The 26,604-nt window shown below is 43.5% G+C and overlaps 1 protein-coding gene across 1 annotated transcript in view; it reads left to right on the forward strand.

The window, feature by feature from the left end:
• Positions 1 to 26,604, forward strand: part of LOC147666316 (sodium/potassium/calcium exchanger 2-like) — a 680,903-nt gene that overhangs the window by 631,159 nt on the left and 23,140 nt on the right. Inside the window, exon 6 of the mRNA XM_086949140.1 lies at positions 22,991 to 23,041. Coding sequence (XP_086805266.1) covers positions 22,991 to 23,041 — 51 coding nt within the window. The remainder of the gene's footprint in view (positions 1 to 22,990; positions 23,042 to 26,604) is intronic.

Consider the following 26,604-nt stretch of genomic DNA (forward strand, 5'->3'; position numbering starts at 1 on the left):
ATGAGGAATGCGCACTGGTGGTCCCGCAGAGGTGCAGTTTAAGGCTCCACTGTGAGCCTTTAAACTGCACCTCCTTCGGACCACTAAGCCGCCCACCTGCCAGACCACAAAAATACTTGGAATTTGGCAGGCAGGCGGCAATGAGTTTTGGCAGTGCAGGAGCATGGCGGTGGCGTGCTACCCACTTCCGCACCACCAAAACTCATATTCAATTCCCACATTTGGTCCCAATCAACACTATCATTTGCACCAATCACTCACATGTGATAGTTTCACAAATGGAGAGATTTTTCTTTTCATGCCCATTCATCAACATAATTAAATGGATCACTGAAATAATATCTACTACCAAAATATCGAGTTCCCATAATATCGATGAAAAAGTATCGAGGGACATAATATCGACTTTCTATCTTCACTAAGGTAAGTACAAAAATATCGAGTTTAAAATATTGAGTGTTAAAAATATAGACTGTCAAAATGTCGATTTTTTTATGTCTTTAAAATAAGTTAAAACTATTATAATATTAAATATTTTAAATATATACATTGTTAAAATTATTAAATAAATGTAACATTATTACATAATTAATGTAACTTTAAAAATTAATAATAATAATACATATATATATTTAAATAAATGTTATTAATAAAACATATAGAATATATTTACCGTAGCATAGCAGAAGGTTTAAATTTAATGTAACCACTCCAGTGGGTGCTACATTAAAGAGATCGTTGGATAGCGTAGGGGTAAAAATTACTATTCCCACTTCAGTGGGTACAAGAGTAGGGAAAGCGTTGGATAGCGTAGGGGTAAAATTTACTATTCCCACTCCAGTGGGTGCAACAGTAGGGAAATCTTTGGATAGCGTAGGGGTAAAAATTACTATTCCCACTCCAAAGAGTGCAACAGTAGGGAAAGCGCTGGATAGCGTAGGGGTAAAAAATTACTATTCCCACTCCAATGGGTGCTACAGTAGGGAAAGCGTTGGATAGCGTAGGGGTAAAAATTACTATTTCCACTCCAGTAGGTGCAACAGTAGGGAAAGCGTTGGATAGCGTAGGGGTAAAAATTACTATTCCCACTCCAGTGTGTGCTACAGTAGGGAAAGCGTTGGATAGCGTAGAGGTAAAAATTACTATTCCCACTCCAGTGGGTGCAACAGTAGGGAAAGCATTGGATAGCGTAGGGGTAAAAATTCCTATTCCCACTCCAGTGGGTGCTACAGTAGGGAAAGCCTTGGATAGCGTAGGGGTAAAAATTACTATTCCCACTCCAGTGGGTGCTACAGTAGGGAAAGCGTTGGATAGCGTAGGGGTAAAAATTACTATTCCCACTCCAGTGGGTGCAACAGTAGGGAAAGCGTTGGATAGCGTAGGGGGGGAAATTACTATTCCAACTCCAGTGGGTGCAACAGTAGGGAAAGCGTTGGATAGCGTAGGGGTGAAAATTACTATTCCCAATTAATTATTTTAAATTAATTACCAATTATATTTTAATTATTTACCAATTAATAATTAATTTAAAAATATAAATCATTTACATAATTATTTAATTAAAATTAAATTACTTCCCACCCTATTCCCCTATAAACACACAACCCGCTACAGAAAATAAATTACTAAAATTTAATTATTTATCAATTATTTATTTTTAATTAATTACCAATTATATTTTAATTAATTACCAATTATTATTTAATTAACAATTAGATTAAATTTACATAATTAATTAATTATAATTAAATTACTTCCCACCCTATTCCCCTGTAAACACACAACCCGCTACAGAAAATAAATTACTAAAAATTAATTATTTATCAATTATTCATTTTTAATTAATTAACAATTATATTTTAATTAATTACCAATTATTATTTAATTAACAATTAGATTAAATTTACATAATTAATTATTTATAATTAAATTACTTCCCACCCTATTCCCCTATAAACCCACAACCCGCTACAGATTTATATTACACAAATATTATTAACTATTAATACCTTACCTTATTTTCGATATTTTTGTTGTCTATATTTTATCTAGTCTATATTATGTCTAGTCTATATTTTTGATTCAATATTTTGGCTATTCTAGTCGATATTACTCGATATTTTTGTTGTCTATATTTTGTCTAGTCTATATTTTGTCCAGTCTATATTTTTAACTCGATATTTTGTCCAATCGATATTTTGGAATCGATATTATGTCTGTTTACCTAATTAAATATAACAGATTCCCATTAAATGGCAGGAATTTTCATAATGGCTAGCATACCCAGCACAGTGTCACAAATGACCGCGTCAGATAAAGGATGATCATAATAGTGTCAGGTCCACTGTTATATGAAGAACTCTTGCAGTATGCCAGGAATTGACACCATCTTGCCAGGAACAGCCATAATGTGCTCAAGAACAGCTAAAAAGTGTCAAGGATGGGCAGTTTGTATGTCACAGATAGAAAGACTATTGTCACCAAGAAAGCCCATGATAAATAAAGAATAGGCTACTATTGTTCCAGGGTTAGCCTTCTCTCCCCATAGCAGCGAAAAGTCAGGATTGAAAACAACATCATCCAACCTTTGAAGAATGTGTGACAATAGAGTGACTCTTCTCCTTATTCTCAAGGTTGAGACTAACTAACTCAACTCTTGATAAATTATTCCAATGACAAATACATATAACTTGCATTGCATCCTTTCTGTTGTCTGCATATACCTTGCATTCCATCTTTTCTGTTGTCTTGGTTTAAATTTTTTTTTAATGGTATGTTGCATGTAACAGTGATGTACCAAAGACACTAGTGTAGTATGCCAAATAGGGATTTTGAATAGTGAGTTATGCCAGAGAGTTTAAACGTTATGATGACCCATAGGGTAAGTTCAAAGGTTGGTTGAAACATGTTTACAACAATTTAGGAAGGATGATAGGGTAATAGCAACCCATTTTGTACACTAAAACTACAGTTTTTAATCCAGCCAGAGCACTCTAGAACAAACTATTTACAGGATAACCCTAGGTTGTTTTAAGATTTTCCCTCTGGCCTTAAAATATAATGAAAACAAGAAAACCCTTGCAACCACATCAGGTGGTAGAGCTCACCTGGAATCCATCCAGAAACTGAGTGGGTAGCCAGCTGAAGAAGCACGCCACAGTCTATGGATGAGCGCTTTACATTTCCTCAAGTAACACCTTTATAATAATACTTGGTTTCAAAGCTCTACCCTTTCCATTTCTGTGATCGATTATACGAAAAGAGGATGAAAGAATGGGAATTGAGTACCTCTTCCCCCCTAGATTGTGTTCAGTAGCAAGAATTTAGCAATGAAAGGCCACAATATGTCATAGATGGGCCTCTAGTACACCCACATTCTTTCAAGGTTGTGTAATGTGGGTGTTTTGCCCAAATAAAGACACAACACTCGTGTTGCTGGTTATGCTTCTTTAATTATGTTTCCCCCCTAAAGAGCGCCGAGCCGGTGCGCACTCGGTAACTGCTTTCGCGCCTCTGATCTCCCAATGCGCTCGCAGCCGCCAACATGGCCGCCGGCACGTCACGGCGTGACGTGCAACTACTAGAGCACTATACCACATATCTCCCCTTTTTCCAAACAATGAAACATTTAACTTACAGTCCGCTGTCCATGTCAAAGTCTCGAAACCTTGTCGGTCTCACCACTGCTCTTCCCCTCCGGGTCAGTCTTACCGGGGTGTAAGAAATCTCCTTCTCCTGAGTCTCTACGTCACCCCTTCCACTTCTCAGCGCAGCCGCGCCCTCGTCTTGTCTCCTCATGCCCCTTTCCTTCACAGCTCCCAGGCTGCCGTCGCTATCTCTCTCCTCGTGTTGTTCTCCTCTTCTCTCATCCAACTCCACATCCGCTTGTTCCTGCTCTACGTTGATTTCCTCCATGTCTTCTAGTTCTGCTCCACCTTGGCTCCATTGTAAAACTTTGTTGCATCGTGCCATTCGATCTTGGGACTACACGTTTCCGTCGCTTAACAAAGCCGCTCTGTCATACACCTCCTTGACCTGCATAGCTTTACTGTACTTGCTGTCCCCCTTCCTTTGTAACGTTGCCAACTTTACTCGTACCCACTCGCCTTTTTCCAATTCTGTCTTCTTCACGTTTCTGCGGTTGTTGTAGTGTTTTGCATAGATGGCCTGTGCCTTTTCCAAATTGGCTTGCACCACTGCTGGGGACCACTTGCTCGTTATAGTTTTCTCCTTCCATACGCGGTTGTCCCGAGTGAATGGTTCAAGACCCCTCAGTGTTTGGAAGGGGCTATATCCTGTCCCTGTGGGGGTGATCCTGTACGCCCACACCATGTGCCATATCTCTTTTTCCCAATCTTTGTTGCTGGAGATCGCTGCTTGCACTGACCCCATCACTACTCTATTGAATCGTTCTACCAGCCCATTTCCGGACGGATGGTAGACAGAAGTATGTTTGGCTAGGATACCGTTCCTCTGCATAAAGTTGCTCCACTTGTCGGAAGTAAATTGGGGGCCATTATCACTCAGGATGGACTTGGGGATACCCTCTCTCACGAAAGTGTCAGACAGGAATCTTAGGATAGTCTCTGTATCCATCGCCTCAAACACTTTCACCTCTGGCAATTTCGAATATCTATCAATGACGACACACACGTATTTTTGAACACCGTGTTCATCCAGAATCGGGCCCAGGATATCTACAGACAACTCTTCCCACGGATTCTGCTTGAGGTCAAATTTTCCTAATGCTCGGCGTAGAAGTTTGAGTGTTCTATCTGCTCCCTGGCACTGTAAGCAGTCTCTGACGTGTCTCTCAGCTCGTACGTCCATACCTGGCCACCAGTAATTTTGCTTGGTCCTCAATTTCATCTTTCCAATTCCCAAATGGCCTTCATGGAGCATGCTCAGTAACTTGGGAATGATGTTTGCCGGGGGGATGACCTTATCTCCCCTGTACACGAACACTCCTTGGTCGTCCATCGACAACTCTTCCCTGATCTTGTAGTATGGTTTAGGGTTCTCGCTGGTTTGTCTCTTGTCCGGCCATCCCTTCGTGATGTACAATTCCACCTCCTGTATGGTTTGGTCTTCGTCATAAGCTTCTTTCCACTCCTGATTGCAGATGACTCTTTCTTGGTCCTCCGTGAGTGCTACCAGCTCTTCCATTCCTGCTTGGTCTTCTTCACTCTGTTCCATGGCCGCCGCCCTGATTAAGTAGTCTGCCACTCTGTTCCGGCTGCCTGGGATGTATTCTACATCGTATCTGAATTCTAGTAATTTCAGGGTCATCTTCGAGATCCTGGGCGTAGCACTGGCATGTCCGCTGGATGTTGGTACCTTCAGTAAGGGTTTGTGATCCGTTTTCAACTGGAACCGTGTGCCCCACAGGAATTGCCTGAACCTTGTCATTGCCCACACGACTGCCAGCATCTCTTTTTCTATGACGCTGTATTTCTTTTAAGTGTCGTTCAGTGTGCGGGATGCGAAGCTAAGTGTCTCCATCCTTCCGTGCCCTCGGTCCTGCATCAATACTGCACCCAGCCCCTTATCGCTGGCGTCAGTTGTAAGCACTGTATTTCCCTGGGGGTCGTATCTCTGGATTGGCACTGCTCCTACCACCTCCTTTTTGATGACTTCGAATTCACCATGGGCTTCCTCCGTCCAATGAAACTCAGTACTTTCTCTCGTCAGCTGCCTCATGTGATGTGTCTTGGTGGCGAAGTGCTGCACAAACTTACTGTAGTATTCCGCCATACCTAAAAATGACCTGACCTCCTCTTTGTTGGTAGGTGGTGGCGCTTCACAAATTGCCTTTACATTCTCTGCTTTTGGAGTGATTCCTCGCACCCCAATCTCATGTCCTAGGTAGGTTACTGACTCCATGCCTAGCCGGCACTTGGCCCATTCTGCTGTGAGGCCCTTAACATCTAGGATCTTCAGTACTTTGTTGAGTTTCGCGTCGTGGTCTAGTTTGTCTCGCCCCATTACCAGGATGTCGTCTTGAAAGTACTGGATGCCATCCATGTTTTTAAACAGTTGGTGCATCAGTTTCTGCAACACCGCGGCCGCCGAGGCCAGTCCGAACGGCATGCGGCAGAACTGATAGCACCCAAATGGAGTGATGAAGGATGTTAATTTCCTACTTTCTGGGTGTAATGCAATTTCGTGATAAGCTGAGGTCAAGTCTATGGTGGAGTACCACTTGATTCCTCTGGTCTTGGCCAACATTTCCTCAATTCTAGGTAATGGGAACTTCTCCACCACAATGTTCTTATTCAATTCGCGCAGGTCTACACATAGCCTGACTTTCCCGCTGGATTTCATGACTACCACCAATGGTGCGAGGCACTCCGCGCACGTGATTGGTTCGATGATCCCCTTTTTTTCTAAGTCCTATAGTTCTTTCTGTACTGCTTCTCTCACTGCTAGGGGCACATTTCTCACCTTATGGGCGACTGGTACGGCCTCCTCCTTTAGGACTATTTTGTGTGAGAATTTCTCCAGCCTTCTCACCGTGCCTCCGAATACTTTGGGGTACTCTCTCTTCCATCTGTCCAGATCTCGCCAGACTTCAAGTTCGGTTAGTAGTATCTGCTCTTTTCCACCCGGATCCTGTTTGATGCCCAGGTCACCTTGGTCCAGCCATCCTAACACCGATGGCCCTTTCTCCGATATGTATAGCTTGCAGAATGCGGAGCGGCCTCTGAACTCAAACTTTAAAGGTCTGAATCCGACCATGGGTATGCGGTCCCCAATATATGTGACTGGTCGGATGTCCAGTTATTCCAATTCCGGGCCTAAATGTGGCTTAAAGGTTTCATTCCACACCTCTCTCTGGACGATGGTGTAGGGCGAGCCTGTGTCTGCCACTACGCTTATCGGTACTCCCCCAATCGTCAATTCTAGTACAGGTTTAGTCGTTCTTCTGCCATCCACACTTAACACTTGGTCGTATATGCAAAGTACAATGACGACTTCTTCCTCTGTGCCTTCCTCTTGATCTTCACGATCTTGGTCTATGTATTTCACCATGCTCTTGGAAGATTTCCTCCGGCACACCTTCTCGTAATGGCCTACAATGCGGCAGTACATACATTTGGGGCGGAACGCTGGGCACTTCCTGTAGTGCGCTTCGTGGGACCAGCTTTAACATCTATAACACAATTTTTTGCTGCTCCCCGTCTGCTTTCCTGGTGGGCCAGGGTTGCCTTGCCATTTGTTGGGTCCCTTCGATGATGACCCCTTGTACTTGTAGTCTCTGCGGGGCTCCTCATTGTCGATTTTGTTCACCATGGGGCTAGGTGTCATCTCTTTCTTCGTCGCTTCTGCGCACCTGCGCGCCAATTCTGCCCTCTTGACTATTACCATCACCTCCTTCAGCGTGGTTTCCCCACTGGCCCACAGCTTGTCCTGCACTGCCGTGCTCGTGGTGTGCATCACTATTTGGTCTTTGATAAATTCTTCTTCGAATGTGTCATATTTGCATGTGGCCGCCAGTTTCTTCAGAGCCGCCACGTATTCCTCTACCGACTCTCCTGGACGTTGTTTCCGTTGCTGAAAGTTGAATCTATCTACCGATACGCACACTGCTGGCCTGTAGTGTTCGTTCAAATCGTCAATGGCATGGGCATACACATCATCTTCTGTGCTTTCTCGTTGTTTAGGCACTAAGCTCTTGTAAATTCTGAGCCCTTCTGGGCCTAGGTTGAGTAGTAGGATACGCTTCTTCCTCTTGCTGTTGAACTTTTCTTCATTTTCATCCTCAAGTACTTCTATAAAGTTGTCAATGTAGTCCCTCCAATCTTCCCACTTCATGAGTGGCTCTCCTGGTTTAGGCAGGAACTGCACTGGTGCTGTTGCATATCCTGCTTGCGCACTCATCTTTTCACTCTTGACTGTGGGTGGCGTGCCGCTATGACTTCTGGGACTGCCTGGCGTGCTGTCCGACTCCTGTTTCTCGGCCAGTAACTGGGGACTTTCTGTGTTTGCCCCCTTGCTCTTTCCTGAGGTAGCCAGCATGGTTCCCTTGTCGCAGGTTCGCGGTGCTATTGGGTGCCCTTGTCACTGGCTCTGCCTGGGTACATTCACCCTTCCCCCCACGTGCTTGTCTGGCCCACTGTAGGCTGGGGTGGGCTCTGCCGCGCTCTTTAGGGTGGGGGGCTGCGTGTGTTGGCTTACTTGTCCGTCCACGGCTGGTTGCTCCCCTTGGTTGCTTGGGTCAACTACCCTGCTCTTTGTTCTGGATGCTTGAGTCACTGGTGCTTTTTCAAGGTGGTTTCCTTTTCTTTTTTTTTTCTCATGTGCCTGTGTTCAGCATCCCGTCCACGTCGCCATTGTAATGTGGGTGTTTTGCCCAAATAAAGACACGACACTCGTGTTGCTGGTTATGCTTCTTTAATTATGTTTCTCCCCTAAAGAGCGCCGAGCCGGTGCGCACTCGGTAACTGCTTTCACGCCTCTGATCTCCCGATGCGCGCGCAGCCGCCAACATGGCCGCCGGCACGTCACATCATGGCGTGACGTGCAACTACTAGAGCGCTACACCACAGGGTGGGCCACTATTGTGCCTTGGGATAACCAAAAGGTCATAAAACATGGCAACAACATAACACGGTTGGCCACTGATGTGGAAGGTTAAACCAGAATGTTTTTATTGAAAAGATAGCAAGAATGTATTCAAGAAGGGCCAGAATGTGTTAAGTATGACAACTAGTATGTAAACAATGTGCTGGATAACCAGAAAGTCACCAAGAGTGACACAGTATGTAAGGGGTGGTTCATTTTAATGCAGTTGATAGCCATAATGTCACCAATAAAGCACACTCTATGTCAAGGGTGGGCCCTGTGATCCCCCTACACCCACCTCAGGTTACTTCAAATGTCCTGCCAGGGCAAACACCAACACAAAGACAACAGACACTTTATACATGCTCAGGTCTACGCCAGTCACTAAGACAAACGCGCATAACCAGCGCACATACACTTCATTCACACACATACAACCACTCTTTTCCTAACTTCAGCCATAAAAAAACTAACCAATTTATACCTTCCACACCTCAAATGTGGGCATCCACAGGGCTCATCTCTTCTCTGGGGGCGGGCTCCATGTGTCTGTGCCTCTTGAGTGAGAAAACTGGTGACAGGCCTCTCAGAATTTAGGGTAAGGCTGGGATCTGGTATTCCTTCTCTTACAGGTCCCCTTTCTGTCCTGTCTGGTCTTCAAAGAAGGATGGGGTACATTTTCAAACTAGAGACTGCAGATGCTGTGCTATCTGGGGCATGCACAGTATTTCGGCTATGAATTCTGTCTGTGTGAGGGAAGTGAATCTGGAATACATCCTTCGTATATAAGGAATTTTTAATCCACCAATCATAATTTGCTGATATGCCTAAATGCCTGTAAATTGCTGTCATACATATTTTACGTCATCAATGCAGAGGCAATATGAAATTAAAACAAATGAACATACAATCTGCTAATATTGTTTACTATCATGAAAGCTACAGAAATCAGCCTCTCCTTGTGTGCATGCAGGTGCTGGTGTGGGTAATCTAAAAAAAAAACATTGACAGATTACAAGTAACAAAAGAAAAATACCACAAGGATTTCCTTTAAATCATCTGCATTATAAACAAAGACTTCTGGGCCACCATCCCAGAATATGAGCAGAAAAAGGCTACTCTCTATGCTCCCACCAGGAATCTTAGAGCAGACAGTGCTCTGACGATCGTTAATCTAAAATCCTAGTATGAAAAAAGCACAAAAATATTTGTAGGTGTACAGGGATGCACTACTTGGAACACATCACTGTCAAGAAATGGAAGCTGTCGGATTTTAAGAAAACCCTTCAAATCCAAGCGGGTCGTAAAGCTTTAAATGTTAACTCCTATTTCAGAATCAGTCAGCAGACGTATGCAGGAGGGGGGGGCAGCGGCGTAACTTGGGTTGCCAGTGGCCGGGGCAAGCACTGCACCCCTAACCTGTGGACCGTTAGCGCTTCCTGGATGCAGTATTGAGGCCTTTGCCCCCAAGCTTTTTTCATTTAAAATTTTGAGCTCCTAATTTTTTTTCACCCAAGGAAACCGCCCTGGTGGCCTCGTCCATGCTACACCACTGAGCGGGTGATCCTGGTTCCCTCCTACCGGAGGCACTTAAACATCCTTACCAATAATGTACATGCTGATTATACCCAATAAGTATACATTGCCCATTTAAATGTATTTTATTTGACCCTCTAAACCATTTTCCTCTCAGGCCATTTTTTTAAAATTAATCTGCTGTCCAGTTGTTTGAATAAAAGCAGCTCTTATGTAGCTTCTAAGGCGAAATGTGTGAGGACATGTCAGACAAATGAAATAAATGCACTTAAATTTATGTTTGTGTTTGTATTTATAGATATTACGTGGCCCACTACCAGAAGTCATGCACATAGCACCATACCAGCACCATGCCAGTACATGAGAACTACGCTGCAGACGGGGGGCTAAGCTTCCATTGGTTCAGCAGGTGCAGTGGCAATGGGTCCAGCTGCCTCAGGGGCCCACTGACCCCTGATTATTGTTGTATTTCACAGCAGCCAGGGGTGCATTTCATTGCTTACACTAGGTCCCATGACACATTGACTAGGCCATTGACTGTAGATGGGTGGTCACAAAGAGAAAGAACGTTTTAAGACAAAATTTAATTAGAATTGTGGCACACAGACCCTTTCAGCATTACATACACTAAAATAGTAATGTACAGAAACATACCTACTTACAGTGCATTAAAAGTTGAGACACACCAAGTTTTGTTAGAGAGAGAGCGTGGTTGGAGGCAGAATGTGGCAAGACATAGGGCCACATGCATCAAACTGTGCATTTGTGATTCCTAAATTGCGATTTGTAAGAAATTGCAATTTAGGAATCGCAAATGCTTATACATGTACGAATCGCAAAAAAAGTTGCGATTTCTACACATTCCTTATTTGCGACTGACAAATTGCGATTCTCAAATAAGGAATTGCTTCCCATTCACTCCTACTGGCGTAGAAGCCCATAGGAATTGCATGCGCAATATGTGAGTACCAAATAGGTACTTGCAAATTGCGCATGCAATTTCAAGGGTGCAAGGGTGCCAAAAGGACACCCTCATGCATCCCTGAAATTGCAATTTCAACACATGTTGCACACACACATGCCCCAAGGACGTATGTGTGCAACATAGAACTTTTGAAAAATGCCCTTTTGTGCATTTTTTAAAGTTCTCGCAAATTACCATCAACTTTGAATTGATGGTCATTTGTGTTTCTTAATTGTGAAATCGCAATTTTATTTTGGTTGTTGCATTGCATTTAGTGAATCGCAATTTGCGATTTCCTAAATGAAATTGTAATTTAGGTAATTGCAATTTTAGCGATTACTTAAATAGCGATTTTTGCATTTGGAATGATGCATCCCAAATACAGAAATTGCGGTTGCAAAGGGGCCCCTTTGCGACTGCAATTTACAATGATGCTTGTGGCCCTTCGTTTGTACTGTGTTATGGTTTTTAGGCACAACAAAGTTAGCATTTCAGGATTTTTCATAAGGGGGATATGGCTGATAAGTTGCGAGGGGTGGGGATGGGCCATTCCTTGTTTAGCAAACAGCGTAGGGAAGTGGTGTATGGCAGGCGGTAGGTGCTGAGGAATGCATAGTGTGTGTGTAGTGAAACTGATGATTTTATAGAGCCGTGAGAATGCATATGGGGGAGTCCCCTATTAAGGTGTTACAATCGTCCAGCTTACTTATTACCAACATGGCGTCCAGGAACTGAACTATCAGTACGAGGGGTGCTTGTGAGTCTTTATGATATTGAGTAGCAAGCCAGAACCTGGCTGTGACAGCAGTGAAAAAAATAACTCTTTTCACATACTTGGATATAACTGAAGCCGTAGGCCGGGTGTGCGCTGCTGTGAAGCCTTGTGTTTCACACATATAATGTGTTTTTTTAAAACGTACACAGATTTGTATGTGTCAAAGTTCTAAGAAGCATCATCAAAAGTAAAATGTGTCACTTCTATAATGCAGATCACAAGATATTGGCTTTGTCTTTGCTGGTTCGTAAAGCATTGTTTAAAACTAAAAGTAAAAAATAATGCCAAAATGCCAGAGGAGTAGCAAACACATATCTTAAGGTATCTCGGAATTGAACTCTGAATTCAATAGTTTAAACTCAATACAAAGCAAGGTTTATTTTCCACATACATTTCACGCAGGAAACTCAACAGATTCTGCAGGTGATCCAGCTAAAAAAAACACAGAGGACTAGTTGCTGTTACTTAAAAAACAGTGGTGGCTAGTATGGAATGGGGGTGGTGAGGCAGCGTAATAAAAAAAAAAATAACCCTTACATCTGCACAGCCGCTGTCTCTCCTCAGCTTCTCTTCCTGACTCCGGGAAGCAGGAAGAACACAGGCTCCCCTAAGACAATCACGACGCTGCTGTCACCAGCATGACATCAGCGTGGTGATTGGTCTAAGCAGCCTGGTTCAGCGCTCAGACATGGAGTGGGAGCCGGTGCATGTTCTCCACCCAGGCTGTGCAATACGGCCAGGTGGAGAACATGCTAAGTGTGCATGACTGTTTGGCCAGCCCAAGGTGGCCGGGTAAACCATCAGCGCAATTAAGTACACATTTCCTGCTCCCTCTGCTCTGACAATCTAGCCCAACCCGCCCTAACCTGACTCACACTGATAAATAAAATGATAATATTATGTTAGCATTTTATTTTTCCCTTTTTGCACTGCTGAAAAGCAGAGGGGCGGGGCTTCTCCACCTTAGCAGAGGAGTAGCCGCTGTAAAAAAAACATAACAGCTGTCAGAGGCTGTGAAGAAGGAGGTGTCAGAAATGAAAGGAAAAGGATGCTTAGGACTAATTTACTTTCCACACAACTCCTACTGAAACAAATAGTGCTCTATAGCAGCCCAGGGAGCAGATGTATAGGCCTTTGGGAGAAAGAACATCTCCAGCTGAAGTGACTGTAGCAGTCCTCCCCTCCACCAGTGCCACAATTTCATTTTTGCCTTTGTGCGCCAGGGCCTGGGCTTTAAGACGACTTAAGAAACAAGCGATAAAACAACCAGAAAAGGTCTATTGTTTAGGTATCTAAAAATGTATATGATGCTGAAGAGTGCAGGGGCAGGGATGTAAGGGAAGCAGCACCTTGGAGAGAGAGAGACAAAATACATGCATTCCCACAGAGAGTGCACAAAACAAAAAAATAAAGTAGTTCCCTGATGTGAGCTGTGGAAGTATACAAGTCATTCATGTAAAGATGTGGTAAAGACGCAAAGCTGTAAAGGTGTGACAAACATAAGAAGAAGTAAAACCTTCAAATAAGCGAGCAAATGACAATGACCAGAAAGCCAAACAGTGAAAAGTAATGGGCTAGCTCTAAGCGCATTGTATGTTTTCGATACGGCCCACATGAGGTCTTTCTTAAATTGACATGTAAAAGCTGTCTGTTGGTAAGACCTAAAGAAAAGGGAGTGACAAGGGTGGAGCTTTAATGGCCCTTTGCACTAGACAGATGTTGTTCCTGCTGCTTCTGAGGACCATGTGCAGCAGTTCATAAGCCTCCATCGCTGAGCACCCCTGTACTGACTGCCTCAGAAATACCAAAGAAATACACCTTGGATGCGATACCTTGCATGTGAGAGGGGTACATTTTTGGAAGTAAAAAGTGGGTCTAAAATTAAATTGTAAAATAAATAATACTAACAAAAGAGAGTTTAATCGACTACTGTAAAATTGAAATGCCTGTGATAACTTTTCTACAAATTAATGCTGCTTCTACTCTTGCCAGATTTATCTCCACATAATAATCTCCTGTTCATCGATTGATATCTCTGTATTGATAGTATGACGTTATATTGATGTCGCCATTATTGGTCTACTGTTATAGTACATCGTATACCACCACATTGTCATAGTAAGTATTTTATTATTATTTTTATCTTTGCATCATCTATCTAACCCTCTTAACTATTGTATTCCTTTTTTTTTTTATTATTTATTACCATTGTTGGGTCATTTGAAAACATAATACATTCACAACATCAAAATATAGACATTCACAATCTTCTTTTACAAAATTGTTTGAAACGGACGGGTAGGACAGGGTTACCAAATTCAAATACAAAATACATACTATCTAACCCTCTTAACTATTGTATTCCTTTTTTTTTTATTATTTATTACCATCGTTGGGTCATTTGAAAACATAATACATTCACAACATCAAAATATAGACATTCACAATATTCTTTTACAAAATTGTTTGAAATGGACGGGTAGGACAAGGTTACCAAATTCAAATACAAAATACATAAATACATAAAATTATTCCTCTAAATACTCTTTAAGTGCCCCCCAAATCAATATACCTACTCGTCTTTTCCTGACACCCTTTAGAGCATACAGATTCCATTCTAATTCATATACATTAAACAGTTTCCTTCTCCAAAATTCAAACATCGGTGTTTCAGGTTGTAGCCATTCCGTAGCTATACATAGCCTGGCTATAGTCATTGCCACAAATAAAAAGTTCTTACATTTACACAAGTTCTCATTTTCATTAACACATTGCCCTCCCCCTATTAACATAAGTGTGGGGGATATTTTAATCGGATAATGAATGGCTAAAGATATAAACCTTTCTATACTGGAGATGAAAGACGATAATTTAGGACAGTTGTAAAAGACATGAACAATTTCTGCATCTTCCCCTCCACTCCGAAAGAATTTTCCATCATAGATAGGCCCCCATGTTGCCATTCGTTTAGGAGTATAATATAATCTAAATATTGTCTTATATACCTGAGCTTTCAAATTGGCTGACAAACAAATGTCCACATCCATCAAAATAGAATCTACAATATTTAGATCAGTTTCCTCCAGCTGATTCTGCCAATATACATTATATTTGTTCAAGTCATCAGGCTTATATTCCATCAGCAACCGATATATCGTGCCTATCCTTTTTTTTATTGAATTGCCTCTATTAATTTATTAGGACTGAGTCTGGTTAGTTTCTTTAAACAAAAATCTCTGACTTGGAGATATTTAAAAAAAGAAGAATGAGGTAGCTAATATTTACTACACATATTAGAAAAAGAAATAAATATTCCGTCCGCCTCATATAAATCTCCAATTCTAACCACCCCTTTCTTGCTCCATTCCTTCGCTACATTGTCCCAAAATATTGATGGAAGTATTTTCTCCGCAGAAATGGGAGTATGATACGAAATTCTCTCTAACTTCATGATCCTCACGACCTTTCTCCAAACTTTATATGCAGACTCGACCACCTTAAAACGGGTATGTTTGTAGTAATTCCCCTCCAACTCTTTTAACAAACATCCCTTTGCATGTTCCCCTAATAATAGATAAAATATCGACGGGGACTCTGCCAGGTCCTCAATTTGTTCTCCAGTTAGCAGAATTCTCATTCTTTGTAAGAAACACACATAATAATAAAACACAAAATCCGGAATCCCACGCCCACCTCTCTCTATTGGCAGAGTCAGCCATTTCATTGCTCCCCTAGTTTTTCCGGGTGCCCAAAAAAATGTTATACATAAGGTTTGCAGCTTATAAATATGATTTAAGGGTATCTCTAAGGGAATACTGCGATATACATATAATATCTTGGCTAATACATTCATCTTGATGATGTTACCTCTCCCTATTATAAACAACTGGAGTCTCCCCCATCTATTTTAGGATTGCTTAATTTGTTGCATTATCTTACTCCAATTAACGTCCACTATCTCTTGTGTAGGGGATTTTATTGTAATTCCTAAATATGTCACTTCAGGGGTAACCCTGTAATCGTTAAATTGAACGGTATCTGTACAAAGCACCTGCGTTTTTGCGGCATTTAACTTATAGCTAGAGCTGCTTCCAAAATCTGTGGCCAAGCGTTCAATCTCTGTCATTGCCTGCCCAGGATCGGTGGTAATGATGGATATATCATCCGCATATGCAAATACTGAGTGAGGTATGCTTGAAACAATGAATGGTTTAATATGTGGTGACTCTAATAATTTTGTTTAAAATGGGTTAATAAACATCGCGAAGAGAAGTGGAGAGCAGGGACACCCCTGACGTGTACCTCTTGTAATAATTATCCTTTCCGAATTTCGGCCCATGACTAAAACTCTTGCGTTAGGTGAGCGATACAATACTTTAATAGCTCTCAGGAAGTTTTTACCAAATCCCATTCTATTCATTACTACCCACAGATATGCCCACTCTACGCAATCGAACACTTTCTCAGCGTCGAGTAAAATCAGCGCCAAGTCTCTTCTCTCGGTTTCTGCTATGTCTTTCAAGGTGATCACTTTATTAATATGTGCTATAGTTCCTCTGTTTGGGATAAACCCATGCTGAGTCAATTATACTAAGGGTGTTATAACATTAGACATGCGGTTTGCAAGCATCTTTGAATAAATCTTGCTATCGCAATTTAGTAAAGATATGGGTCGATATGAAGCGGGCTGCTCTGGGGGTTTCCCTTTTTTAGCGAAGATAAACAATTGAAGCATCATCCCATGACTGTGGAGCTCTCCCCAATTGTGCCATTCTAAAAGTCTCCAACATAAAAAATGTTAAAGGTTCAAAAAAACATTTATACACCTCCCCTGGAATAAAATCAGGGCCAGCTGCCTTCCCATTTGGAATATTTGTTACTGCTCTTTCCAATTCTTCCATTGAAAAAGGCTGATCTAGCGCCTCTTTTTCAAGTTCTGTTGATTTACTAAAAATAACCTCACGCAAAAAGACGTCGGAAGATAGATTAGATTGACGGGTATATAGTTCAGTGTAAAACTGATATAGTATTTCCAATATTTTCTCTGGATCTTCAAACATAACCCCATTTTTATCTTGCATTTTCGCAATTTGGCGAGCAGATTCCTTCATTTTTAATTTCAGGGCCAATGCCCTTCCTATAGCCTCTCCATACTCATGGATATACCATCTATATGTTAGGTATTTCCAAGCTATCTCCTCACACCAAACTCCTGTGATATTAGCACGACATTTAGCAATGAACCCCTCATACTCCTGAATTTTAGTCATATTATCCCTCTTCTCTATTTCTTTAATCAGATATTCTTCCGCCTTACACAGCTGATCATACAAGTCCCGCATTTTCCCCCGTTGCTGATTTTGATGATAGAGTCCATAACTCACCGCTTCCCCTCTAAAACAGGCTTTCCAAGTATCCCATATTATCTCAATATTAGCGGAGCTCATGTTCTTCAGTATAAATTCTGCAATCCATTTACCCATATATTCTCTGTATTTTTCATCCAGGCAAAGTTTCCTGTCGAACGAAAAGCTCCTACTTTGTTTCATTTCTCCAACATGGGCAATCTCAATTGTCAGTGGGGAGTGGTCCGATGTTACCCTGGGGTATAGCTGAATCTTAATATTGGATTGGATGCTAGTTGAAGTAAAAAAAATAATCCAGGCGGACAAATTTTCTATGTGGTGAGGAATAATAAGTATACCCTGGCAATGTTGGATAATTTTTACTCCAAATATCAACCAACGCATGATCCTTGACTAGGTTATATACTGCTTTAAACACACGAGGTTTTCGCCCCTTAGAATTCTCTACACCAGCATCTAACTCCCCTGCTGCCAAATTAATATTTAGGTCACCACACACAACCAAGGGAGAACTCCAGTTAGCCAACTCAGAGTTTAGATATTCAAATACTTCCCCCTCATCCAAATTAGATCCATAAATAGAGCATATCGTTATGTGTGTACCTCCTATATTTAATGTCACTATCACCCATCTACCCCACTTATCCGTTAGGCTGCGCACAAGCGTACCTGAATGCGGTCTAATCATAATCATTACCCCTCTTATCAAGCTTGTTTGCTGAGATGCTGCCAACACTGTGTACCCTAACTCAGCAGCTAAGCCCCTTTTCTCCCAAGGGAGATGCGTCTCTTGCAGACACAAAATGTCCGACTTCAAAAAACGAATTTCAGATGCGATCCTTTTCCTTTTATTTATATTGTTGAGGCCCGAAACGTTGAAAGAACAAATTTTGATATTCCTAACCATACAACAGTTTCCCGCCCTCTTTACCTTCTACACTTATATAATTTATCATTGCCTTGGTAAATCCTATCCTACCCTCAGCTAGTACTCTATTACTAGATCTTTGTCTTTTTGTCAATTCTATAATGTCATTTGACCCCAACGTGGATTTTTTCCCCTTTAACCCCAGTGCCCCCCCCCCCACCAACAACCCCCCTCCCCCCCGGTCCCCCTCCCCCCCTCCATTACCGAGGCTTTCGGACTCCTGGTCCTGGTGGTGGTAATGAGCAGCACTCCCCCCCTGTCGTCACCCCACAGGCTTCTTTCTGTTCATATTTTAACTTATGTACAAACTGCTGACATCGTCATATCCAAATCTTCCTATTCTTACTATCAAAAAACAAGAGATAAACAATACATCTCCTAAATACATGACCATTCCTTTAAAGAAAACAGAGAAAAAGTTATAGCAACCATTCTATATTGTACGTCATACAAAATGCATGCCCGTTAGCTGAGTCACTAACTGGTACCTAAAGATCATTCATGGATAAAGTCTAAGGGTTCTTTATAACATGCAAATATTCCTTTGCGGCTGCTACATTAGTGAAGAAACGAGTATTCTCCTTATAAATGACTTTAAGTTTAGCCGGGTTCATAATATAGGCTTGTGCACCCTTTGTTTGAAATTAATTCACCAACTGTCGTACCTGCCAACGAGTATCCATTGTGTATTTACTATAGTCTGGTGTTGCAAAAAAGTAAACCCTTCACCCATGCCTTTACTATTTGGTCAAGTGTGCGTATGTATATCTTCTCTGGCACGGAAGCTGTTGAAAGCCACAAGAAAAGGTCTCGGTTTAGTGACATTCTGCCCAGGTCGAAGTTGGATATTGAAGGGATATCTATGGGCACGCTCAATCTCTCGCTCCAAGTCCCATTTTTTCAGATCCGGGAATGCCTTCTGGAACAATTCCACAATAAACTTGCGTGGATCCTGCCCTTCTTTACCTTCAGGGATTTGCATGAGTCTTAAATTATTGCGCCGTGCGCGGTTTTCAAAGTCGTCCATTTTCCATAGTAAGTCCTCTTTATTAGCACTTAACGTTTCAGTGGCTACTTTCTGTTTTGCCAATTCATCCTCAATATTAGATATTCTGGTTTCAACCTCAGTAAACCTTTCCCCGAAGTCAGATTGTGACTTTGCTAATCTCCGGATAGAACTTTTGAGCTTCCGGCAAGAGTTGAATTTTATGGCTTTCTTGCTCAGTTTTGTCCATATGACTCAAAATTGTCTGATATATCGAGGCTAAAGTGATATTGTCTGTCAGACCTTCTTGATACCCTCCGACAGCCCCCTCTGTCATTGACGCATCCCCTTCTCCCCTCACAGTGATAGGGGTTTCTTCTGTGTATTCATCGGCTTCATCATCATCAACCTCACTCTCAACTTCCTCCATACGCATTTGCTTAGAATACTGTACAGCCAAATCTTCACATGAAGAGGCTGAGTTTTCTGAAACTGAGTAGAAATCCACTGATTCTGCCTCATTAGTTGCAATTGTATCCGCCTTTGCAGCCAAACCTTTCTCTACCATAATTGAGCCATCAAAAGGATCTATAACACTTCTCTCCAATAATCCAGAGCTAGGCTCACGATCTATTATAATAGTACCAATGTTTTCATTTACAGATGAAGCACCAGGTGGTGTAATGGCATTTTGCGGCGCAGCGGTTGATACTTGCTCTAGTGATTTATCATTCAACATCACCTCTTTTGGTGCCAACGTTGTGGATTCTCCTGTACAGTTTTTTGATTGTGGAGCTGACTGTGAATTACGCTCTACTTCCTTTCGTTCTTTTCCTCTGCCGCCAAAAACAGGGTGGAAATCGTTTGTTTAACTGCAGCAGGAGTTTCAGAAACTACCCCTGCCCCAGTTTTCTTTGCAGCAGCCCCACTCAGGTCTTTCTCACCTCCACATGCAGTCCCGGTAGTATTCACCCCCTGATCTCGTCTTTTGCGTGTGCCTTTTGCGCCATAACGTCAAAAGCTTTTGCGGCTGCTCTCTCCTCTCGAACTCCAGTGAGGCGGCGTTCGCAGCGTTCACAACGAAGCCAAGCTGTAACACCTGTGTGAGTTACCGCCCACCAGGCTCGGCGAAGTCTCGTCAGCGCTGTAACTGCTTTCCGCATCAGCGTCAGCGTTCTCTACCTCGTCGCGCTTGCTATATTCTCCACAACCTTCTGAGAGGGTAAGAAGGGTTGCTCGCGTTTCTTTGCCGTTTCTTTCCGTTTTCTGAGTTTATATCATTGCGCCGAATATTTCAGGGTCTTTCCAGTATCACCGATGTTTACTCCACGCCGTAAACCTGTGGGTCAGGGAGAGAGAGGTCAGCTCACGCGTCCGACACATCAGACCGTGCAGGCGCCATCTTGCCTCCCTCAACTTTGTATTCCCTTATTATTCTAACCCAGTGATACTCAAAGTAAAGCCCGGAGGCCGCATGTGGGACTCGTGATCTTTACATGTGGCGCCCTGGGCAACAGCTCCACTGGGCTGCTGCTTACTGGACTCAGAATTAAAAAGTAAAGAAATTTTTAAATAAACAGCTGGCATTTATCTAAAGGTTAGTTGCAGTTAAAGAAAGGAAGTAACTAGGATGTACTGCACCCCTTAACTTTAGGAACACCTTCGTTTTTAAAGACAACAAATGTAAAAAAAATATTTGAGAGCCTCTTTAAAATTCATAAAGTTTATTTCTGTAACCTGCAGACTTGCTTCACCTTAGTAAATAAGATTTTAGCAGTGCATTCAGAATTTAAAAAGTGATAGTTTTCAAATATGAATTGAGAACAGATCTTGATCTCCACCCCCATTCTGACAACAATGCCATTAGTGATTAAATCCAAACACAGGAGAAGGTTTTGTACAGCACACAATCTGAAGTCATGTATTTTGAGGTCCTCTTATATGTGATAAAAAAAAAGAGGGAAATTGAAATAAAACAACTGTTTAGGATTACACAATTTGGTAAAGTGGTGAAGCCGGTAGTCATCGCAGGTTTTCTGGTTCCACATGGTGCAATTCAGTTCAGCCACTAGATGTACATGCTTCTCTTCTGCTACACCCACGCTATGCCTCCAGGCCCACCACCACAATGCTGGCATCAGTGCGGTCCTCGTGTCACACCAAAGATGAAACTTTTCGGCCTCTGGAAAAATATTTGCTAGTACCCACGTTCTAACCTATGCCTACATTGAGAGGTAGTGCTTAGGTTGATGCAGTGGATGCGATATAATTGTCATGTAATACAATTCATGTGATATAGTAGTACACAGGGCCGAATTTGTAAAAACATTCTAAATGAATATGTGCCAGGGCTCAAAGTTGTTCTTAGAAGCATGCCGCCGGCAGTGATGGGTGCTGGAACCGCTGATAACCAAGGTTATCTAGTCTTAATTCCACTTCGTGTCCCTATTGTCCACTGCCGTACACTCCCTGCACAACAGGGAGGAAGGAAAAATCGGCTCGCAAAGGGCCAGATTCTGCGAATCTGGCCCTTTGCGAGCTCTTTTATTGCATTTGGGATTCATCATCCAAAACGCAATATTCGCAAAATCTGAAATCGCTAAATTGCGAAGAATTGCATTTAAGGAATCTCTATTTGAGATGCCTCAAATGCAATTCATGAACCATTTTTGAATTGCGAAATCGCAATTTTTGGCTGCTATTTACCGCGAAGTCTGACTTCGTGGTAAATAGCGAAAACTTCAAAAAATGCTCTTTAGTGCATTTTTCTAAGTTGGATGTTACACACACACATGTCCTTTGGACATGTGTGTACGCAACACCAGTGTAAATCACCATTTCAGGGGTGCTACAGGGTGTCCTTTGGACACCCTGGCACCCTTGAAATCGCTTCCTTATTTGCGATTCGCTAATTGCTAATCGCGAAAAAGGATTGACTCCCCATTCATTCCTATGGGCCTTTGGGCCTTTGGGCCTTTGGCCCATAGGAATGAATGGGAAGTCATTCCTTATTTGCGATTAGCAATTAGCGAATCGCAAATAAGGAAGATGTAGAAATCACTATAAATTTTGCGATTTCTACATGCATCCCGTTTTGCAAGTCTTTAATAGCGATTCCTTAATAATCGCTATTAAGGACTCGCAAAAGAGGAGCATGATGAATCTGGGGGTCACTCTTACACGTTTTGTTCATGCATCTTTTCTGCCTTTGTCGCTGTTTTCCCTCATTTCTACCATTTCTGCCTTTCTTTCACGTGTTCTATGTCAACGTGTGATGTAGGAAAAAAAGTTCTGGGCCCTACAATTGAGTGCCACCTGCACCATTGTCCGAAATTAAGCTCTGGCCTAGATTATCGACGTTCTTGGGAGCTCTGTATTATTATGAAATGCCAGTAGCCGCTCCCACAGGTAATAGCGGTAGGGCGGAAGCGAGGTGGGGGGTGGTAGAAGTCGACAGACGACGGGATAAGTAATATTAAACAAATAAAACCACATACCTAGTAGGCGATTCGGCGAGCGCAAGGTAAGTGTTTTTATTTATTCATTTATTTAATATTACTTATCCTGCCATCCATTGACCTCCACCCCGCCTCACCGCTCTTACCTGTGCGAGCCGCTACTGTGAAATGCATCATTGTCATAGGTGAGGAGCATATGTATCAGTCACCTTTCCAGTCAAGTAGGTTGTTTGTGTCGTTTCGAACGTTAAAAATTTGAAACGCTTGTAGTGAAATTAAAATCGCTTTTGGCAGTTAGCATTGTACGTTTGCATGCTTGTTTGCTGACTGTTTCTTTTTAAGCACGCTAGTATTCATGTGGGTTCTTAAGTATTCTAGTTCCTTACTGTGTGTCTTTTACTGTGACGTTATAGAGCTTGGAGCGTATGGAAAACTAAAATATTATGACACAATGACTGAGGAAGGTAAGAATTTCTTTTCGGAACTGTTCATATCAAACTCATTTCTTTCAGTCAGAGAGGTTTTTTATTTATATTTTTACTGCTTGCCTGAATGCATGCTACAGGTTATCTTGCAGCCCTGTGCATGTGGGTTACAGTGAGACAGTGTCAAGTGTCATGTTAAAACATCTCTTTTCTTTTCATGTTTTTGTCACGAGCTATTGTTGTGGGGGTGATACATTGTGGCCAGTCAGACTTGAAAGTGGGGGAGGGGGTGGACAGAGATATTGTAGTTTCTCAGGGATCATCAAACCCTCATGTACACCTTGTTATTGGTCTGAAATTTATATGAATAATGGACGGTGATAAAATGTGCTGCCTGGCAGCTGTCCAAACGCAATATGTGACAAACATTCATTCATGAACACTGATTTGCTATTTTCATATTTCGGTACCGAAATCTAACAAACTGTAGCACTTGCATGCGCGTGCTCTTGGGTGGGGTGGTGTGCCAGTGAATGCAGGGCTGCTATAAATGTGTTTTAGCAAAACGAAACAACAATAAAAAAAATAAGCAAATTAATTTAGGTGCACAGTGCACACTTATCAGTTTTGTTCCCATTTTTGGACTAGGTGACACAAACAACATGTTGAATTGTATAAACGCTCCTTGGCCCAGCAGGCACGACACTAGCACAGCCTCAGGACCACTTGCTATTAACACTAACAGAAAAGTCACATTCACTATGGGCCCAATTACACATTTTGGCTGTGCGGTGGGTCGGCGGTAAGCCACCGCCACGCCCCAGCATCGTCAAGAGTTGCTGCCAGATTACAATTTAAAAGTGATCTGGCGTGCAGGTGGCGTGGCGGGTCCCGCTGCGGTAACTCTTTCAAAGGCAGCTGTGCCTTTGAAAAAGGCACCCCAATGGGAACTCCACGCAAGGTTCCTTCACAGCATGGACTGTAATGTCCATGCTGTGTCATAACTGGTGTGCATGCACACAGGGGGGCCTTTGTTTCCTCTCCACCATGGTTTTTATGGCTGTGGAACCGGAGAGCGGAGGGGAAACTCAGAATATGCTTGGTTGGACTGTCGCTCATCACCTTCAGGGAAAGCGGTTAACTGGTGGCGTTGGCAGTCCCAAGGCAGTCCGACCACCCATCATAATCGGACGGTTGGGTTGTGTGACCAAAATGGCGAGCGGATAGGACGTGTTTGTCTTCATCTCCTGGCTCGCCACCGCCGCCACTTTCCTAAGGCGACCCCGACTTCTGGGGTCTCATAGATTGATCCCAGAGGGGACCACCATCTGGCACTATGACTTGGAGCGAGATTGTGCCGGCGGGAGTTTCTACAGCATCGTGAGCGGCCACAGCGAGACAAGACAGAGATGTAATGGCGGCCGCCACACCAAGCTTCAGGCCACATCCGGAAGAAAGCAGCTAGGGTCTCAGCGGGTGCACACAAGAGAAGTCCCCAGCTGGAGACGCTGGTTACCGGGGGTTTGCGGTGGGGGAAAGCAGAGCCTTTGACCTCGGCAGAGATCAGCGGAGATGCTAAAAAATGTTACGAACACTGGCAGCAACAGCAGCCAGACCTGGGTGATCATCTCTGGGTGTGCGGAGGGAGAGGCCGGAGGGTGCCGCACCTGAACAACAAGGCCTACCACAGGCGCCATTCTACTGGGGCATGCCATGGCCTAGCAGAGTGAGATTGAGGGGCACTCCTAGCCAGGAGGAACCTCGCCAGGCCAAGCAGGAAGGTGGGGACAGCCAGCCGAGCCTTGCCACTGACACCAGGGAGTAGGGGTGGAGAAGGAGAGCAGCGAGCCCCCACCTACGACATATCCTAATCTGCAGTGCACAGGAGGCCTAAGTATGATCCTGCAATATTCCCCTGAGAGCCGGCGAGGGAGCGGCCGATGGAACCCCAAGCCCAACACGAAAACGGGAGCACCCCGGCCGGGCACCAGCATTCTGAGTCGGGTCTATTGGACCTCAGAGGGCCCAGGAGCTAGGGGGCTGCATCGCTTCGGGCCCTAGACTGCCGAGGGTTATGAGGAGTGCTGCGGACAACGCGGCTGAGACCGGGCCCTCGGAACTGAGGAAGGGAGTGTGGGATGGTCTAGCTGAAGAGTATCATCTTGAACTCTAGCAAGCTTCCCCTAGGACAAAGAACCCCCACTCAAGAGGGGCAACAGCATTTGGGGCTTGTACCACTTGCCGGACCGTATCCCCAATATGGTGGCCACAAAGGGGAAGAAGGACCGTACTCTAAAAGATATGCTAATCAGGCTCCCTTCGGGGCCGGAGGGTGATGGACAAACGCACCGGAGTAGCCAATCCGACCAAGAGTCCGGAAAAATGGAGGAGCCAGTGACTCGCACATTCCTGGAGTCCCTTTTAGCCTCAATGAGAGACGACATTCAGACTCTTCAAGGGGAACTCTCCAGTGACATCAAAGAAGTTTATATCCGGATCTGGCCATGATCACACTTTAGAAAAGATGGGAGTTCCGTACAGCCACTGCAGACCTACGCAACCTTGGGATTGCCTACTCCTGGGGCCATCCTTTTCATTTTATCTTTCGGTGGGAGGGTAAACTACTACAGCTTTGGTCCCTCCAAGAAACATGCAACTTCTTCTACTCCTTGGACAAAGACTCGGAGAAGGGAGAGCCAAGGCCGCAGCAAAGGAGGAATCGTTGGATTCAAAAAGGACGACCAAGGGAGCACAACGTGAAGCCAGATCCGGCAACTATTGCGAAGGAGCGCCAGGAGGTACTGGAGTCGCTGTCAAGGGAACAACGAGAAAACGCCGCGACATGAAACCCCGGACCAGTAAAGTTCTGGTTTTATATGGTGGCGAGCGTGAGCTGCCGGGGGGGAGGTGGGGACTCATGGGCCACCACACATCCCTAATGTTTTCCTTTGCCAGGGACTTGTGGACTCGACCAGCGGGTCTCTGACTCAAACTGCCTGCCTTAAGTTTTCAGTTATGCTTGCTTTATGTTTGGGGGTATCCAGTACTCACTTAAAGAGGGTCACACACGCACGAATGGCCAATACATGGGTAATACCCTGGTCAAGGGGGCGGCAGGAGACCTGTATCACGAAAGATGGCAGGGGTCACTTAGATGATTCACCCCACATTAGTTATGGTGCCACAGGTAATTAAGGTACTCTCACTAAATGTTAAGGGCCTAAATACCCCATCAAGCGGAGAGCTATGTTATCATTCCTCGAAAACACAGAGGCAGCTTTTTCCCTCCCCCAGGAGACTCACTTGTTGGGCAAAGATTGCCACTGCCTTAAAGCTGTCCTCCACCCCGGATAAAATAGCAGGAGAGGTTCTGCTAGTAGCGCAGAGGTTTAAAGGGAAGGTGGGCCCCAAAATAGCGGAGGTCAAAGGCAGATATTTAGTACAAATATCCCTAGCTACAAAGAAGATTTAGGAGACTCAGGTAAGTACGTCAATACATAAGGAAAAGCATTGTCTTCCTTATAAAGCCCTCACCCACCGACCTAGTCGGTGGCATGCTTCATCATCGGGCCCACCACAGTGGCACCGAATGTGCCCCGGGT

Source organism: Lissotriton vulgaris, unplaced genomic scaffold (genome assembly GCF_964263255.1).
Source record: "Lissotriton vulgaris unplaced genomic scaffold, aLisVul1.2 SCAFFOLD_1243, whole genome shotgun sequence".
NCBI classification, from domain to species: Eukaryota; Metazoa; Chordata; class Amphibia; order Caudata; family Salamandridae; genus Lissotriton; species Lissotriton vulgaris.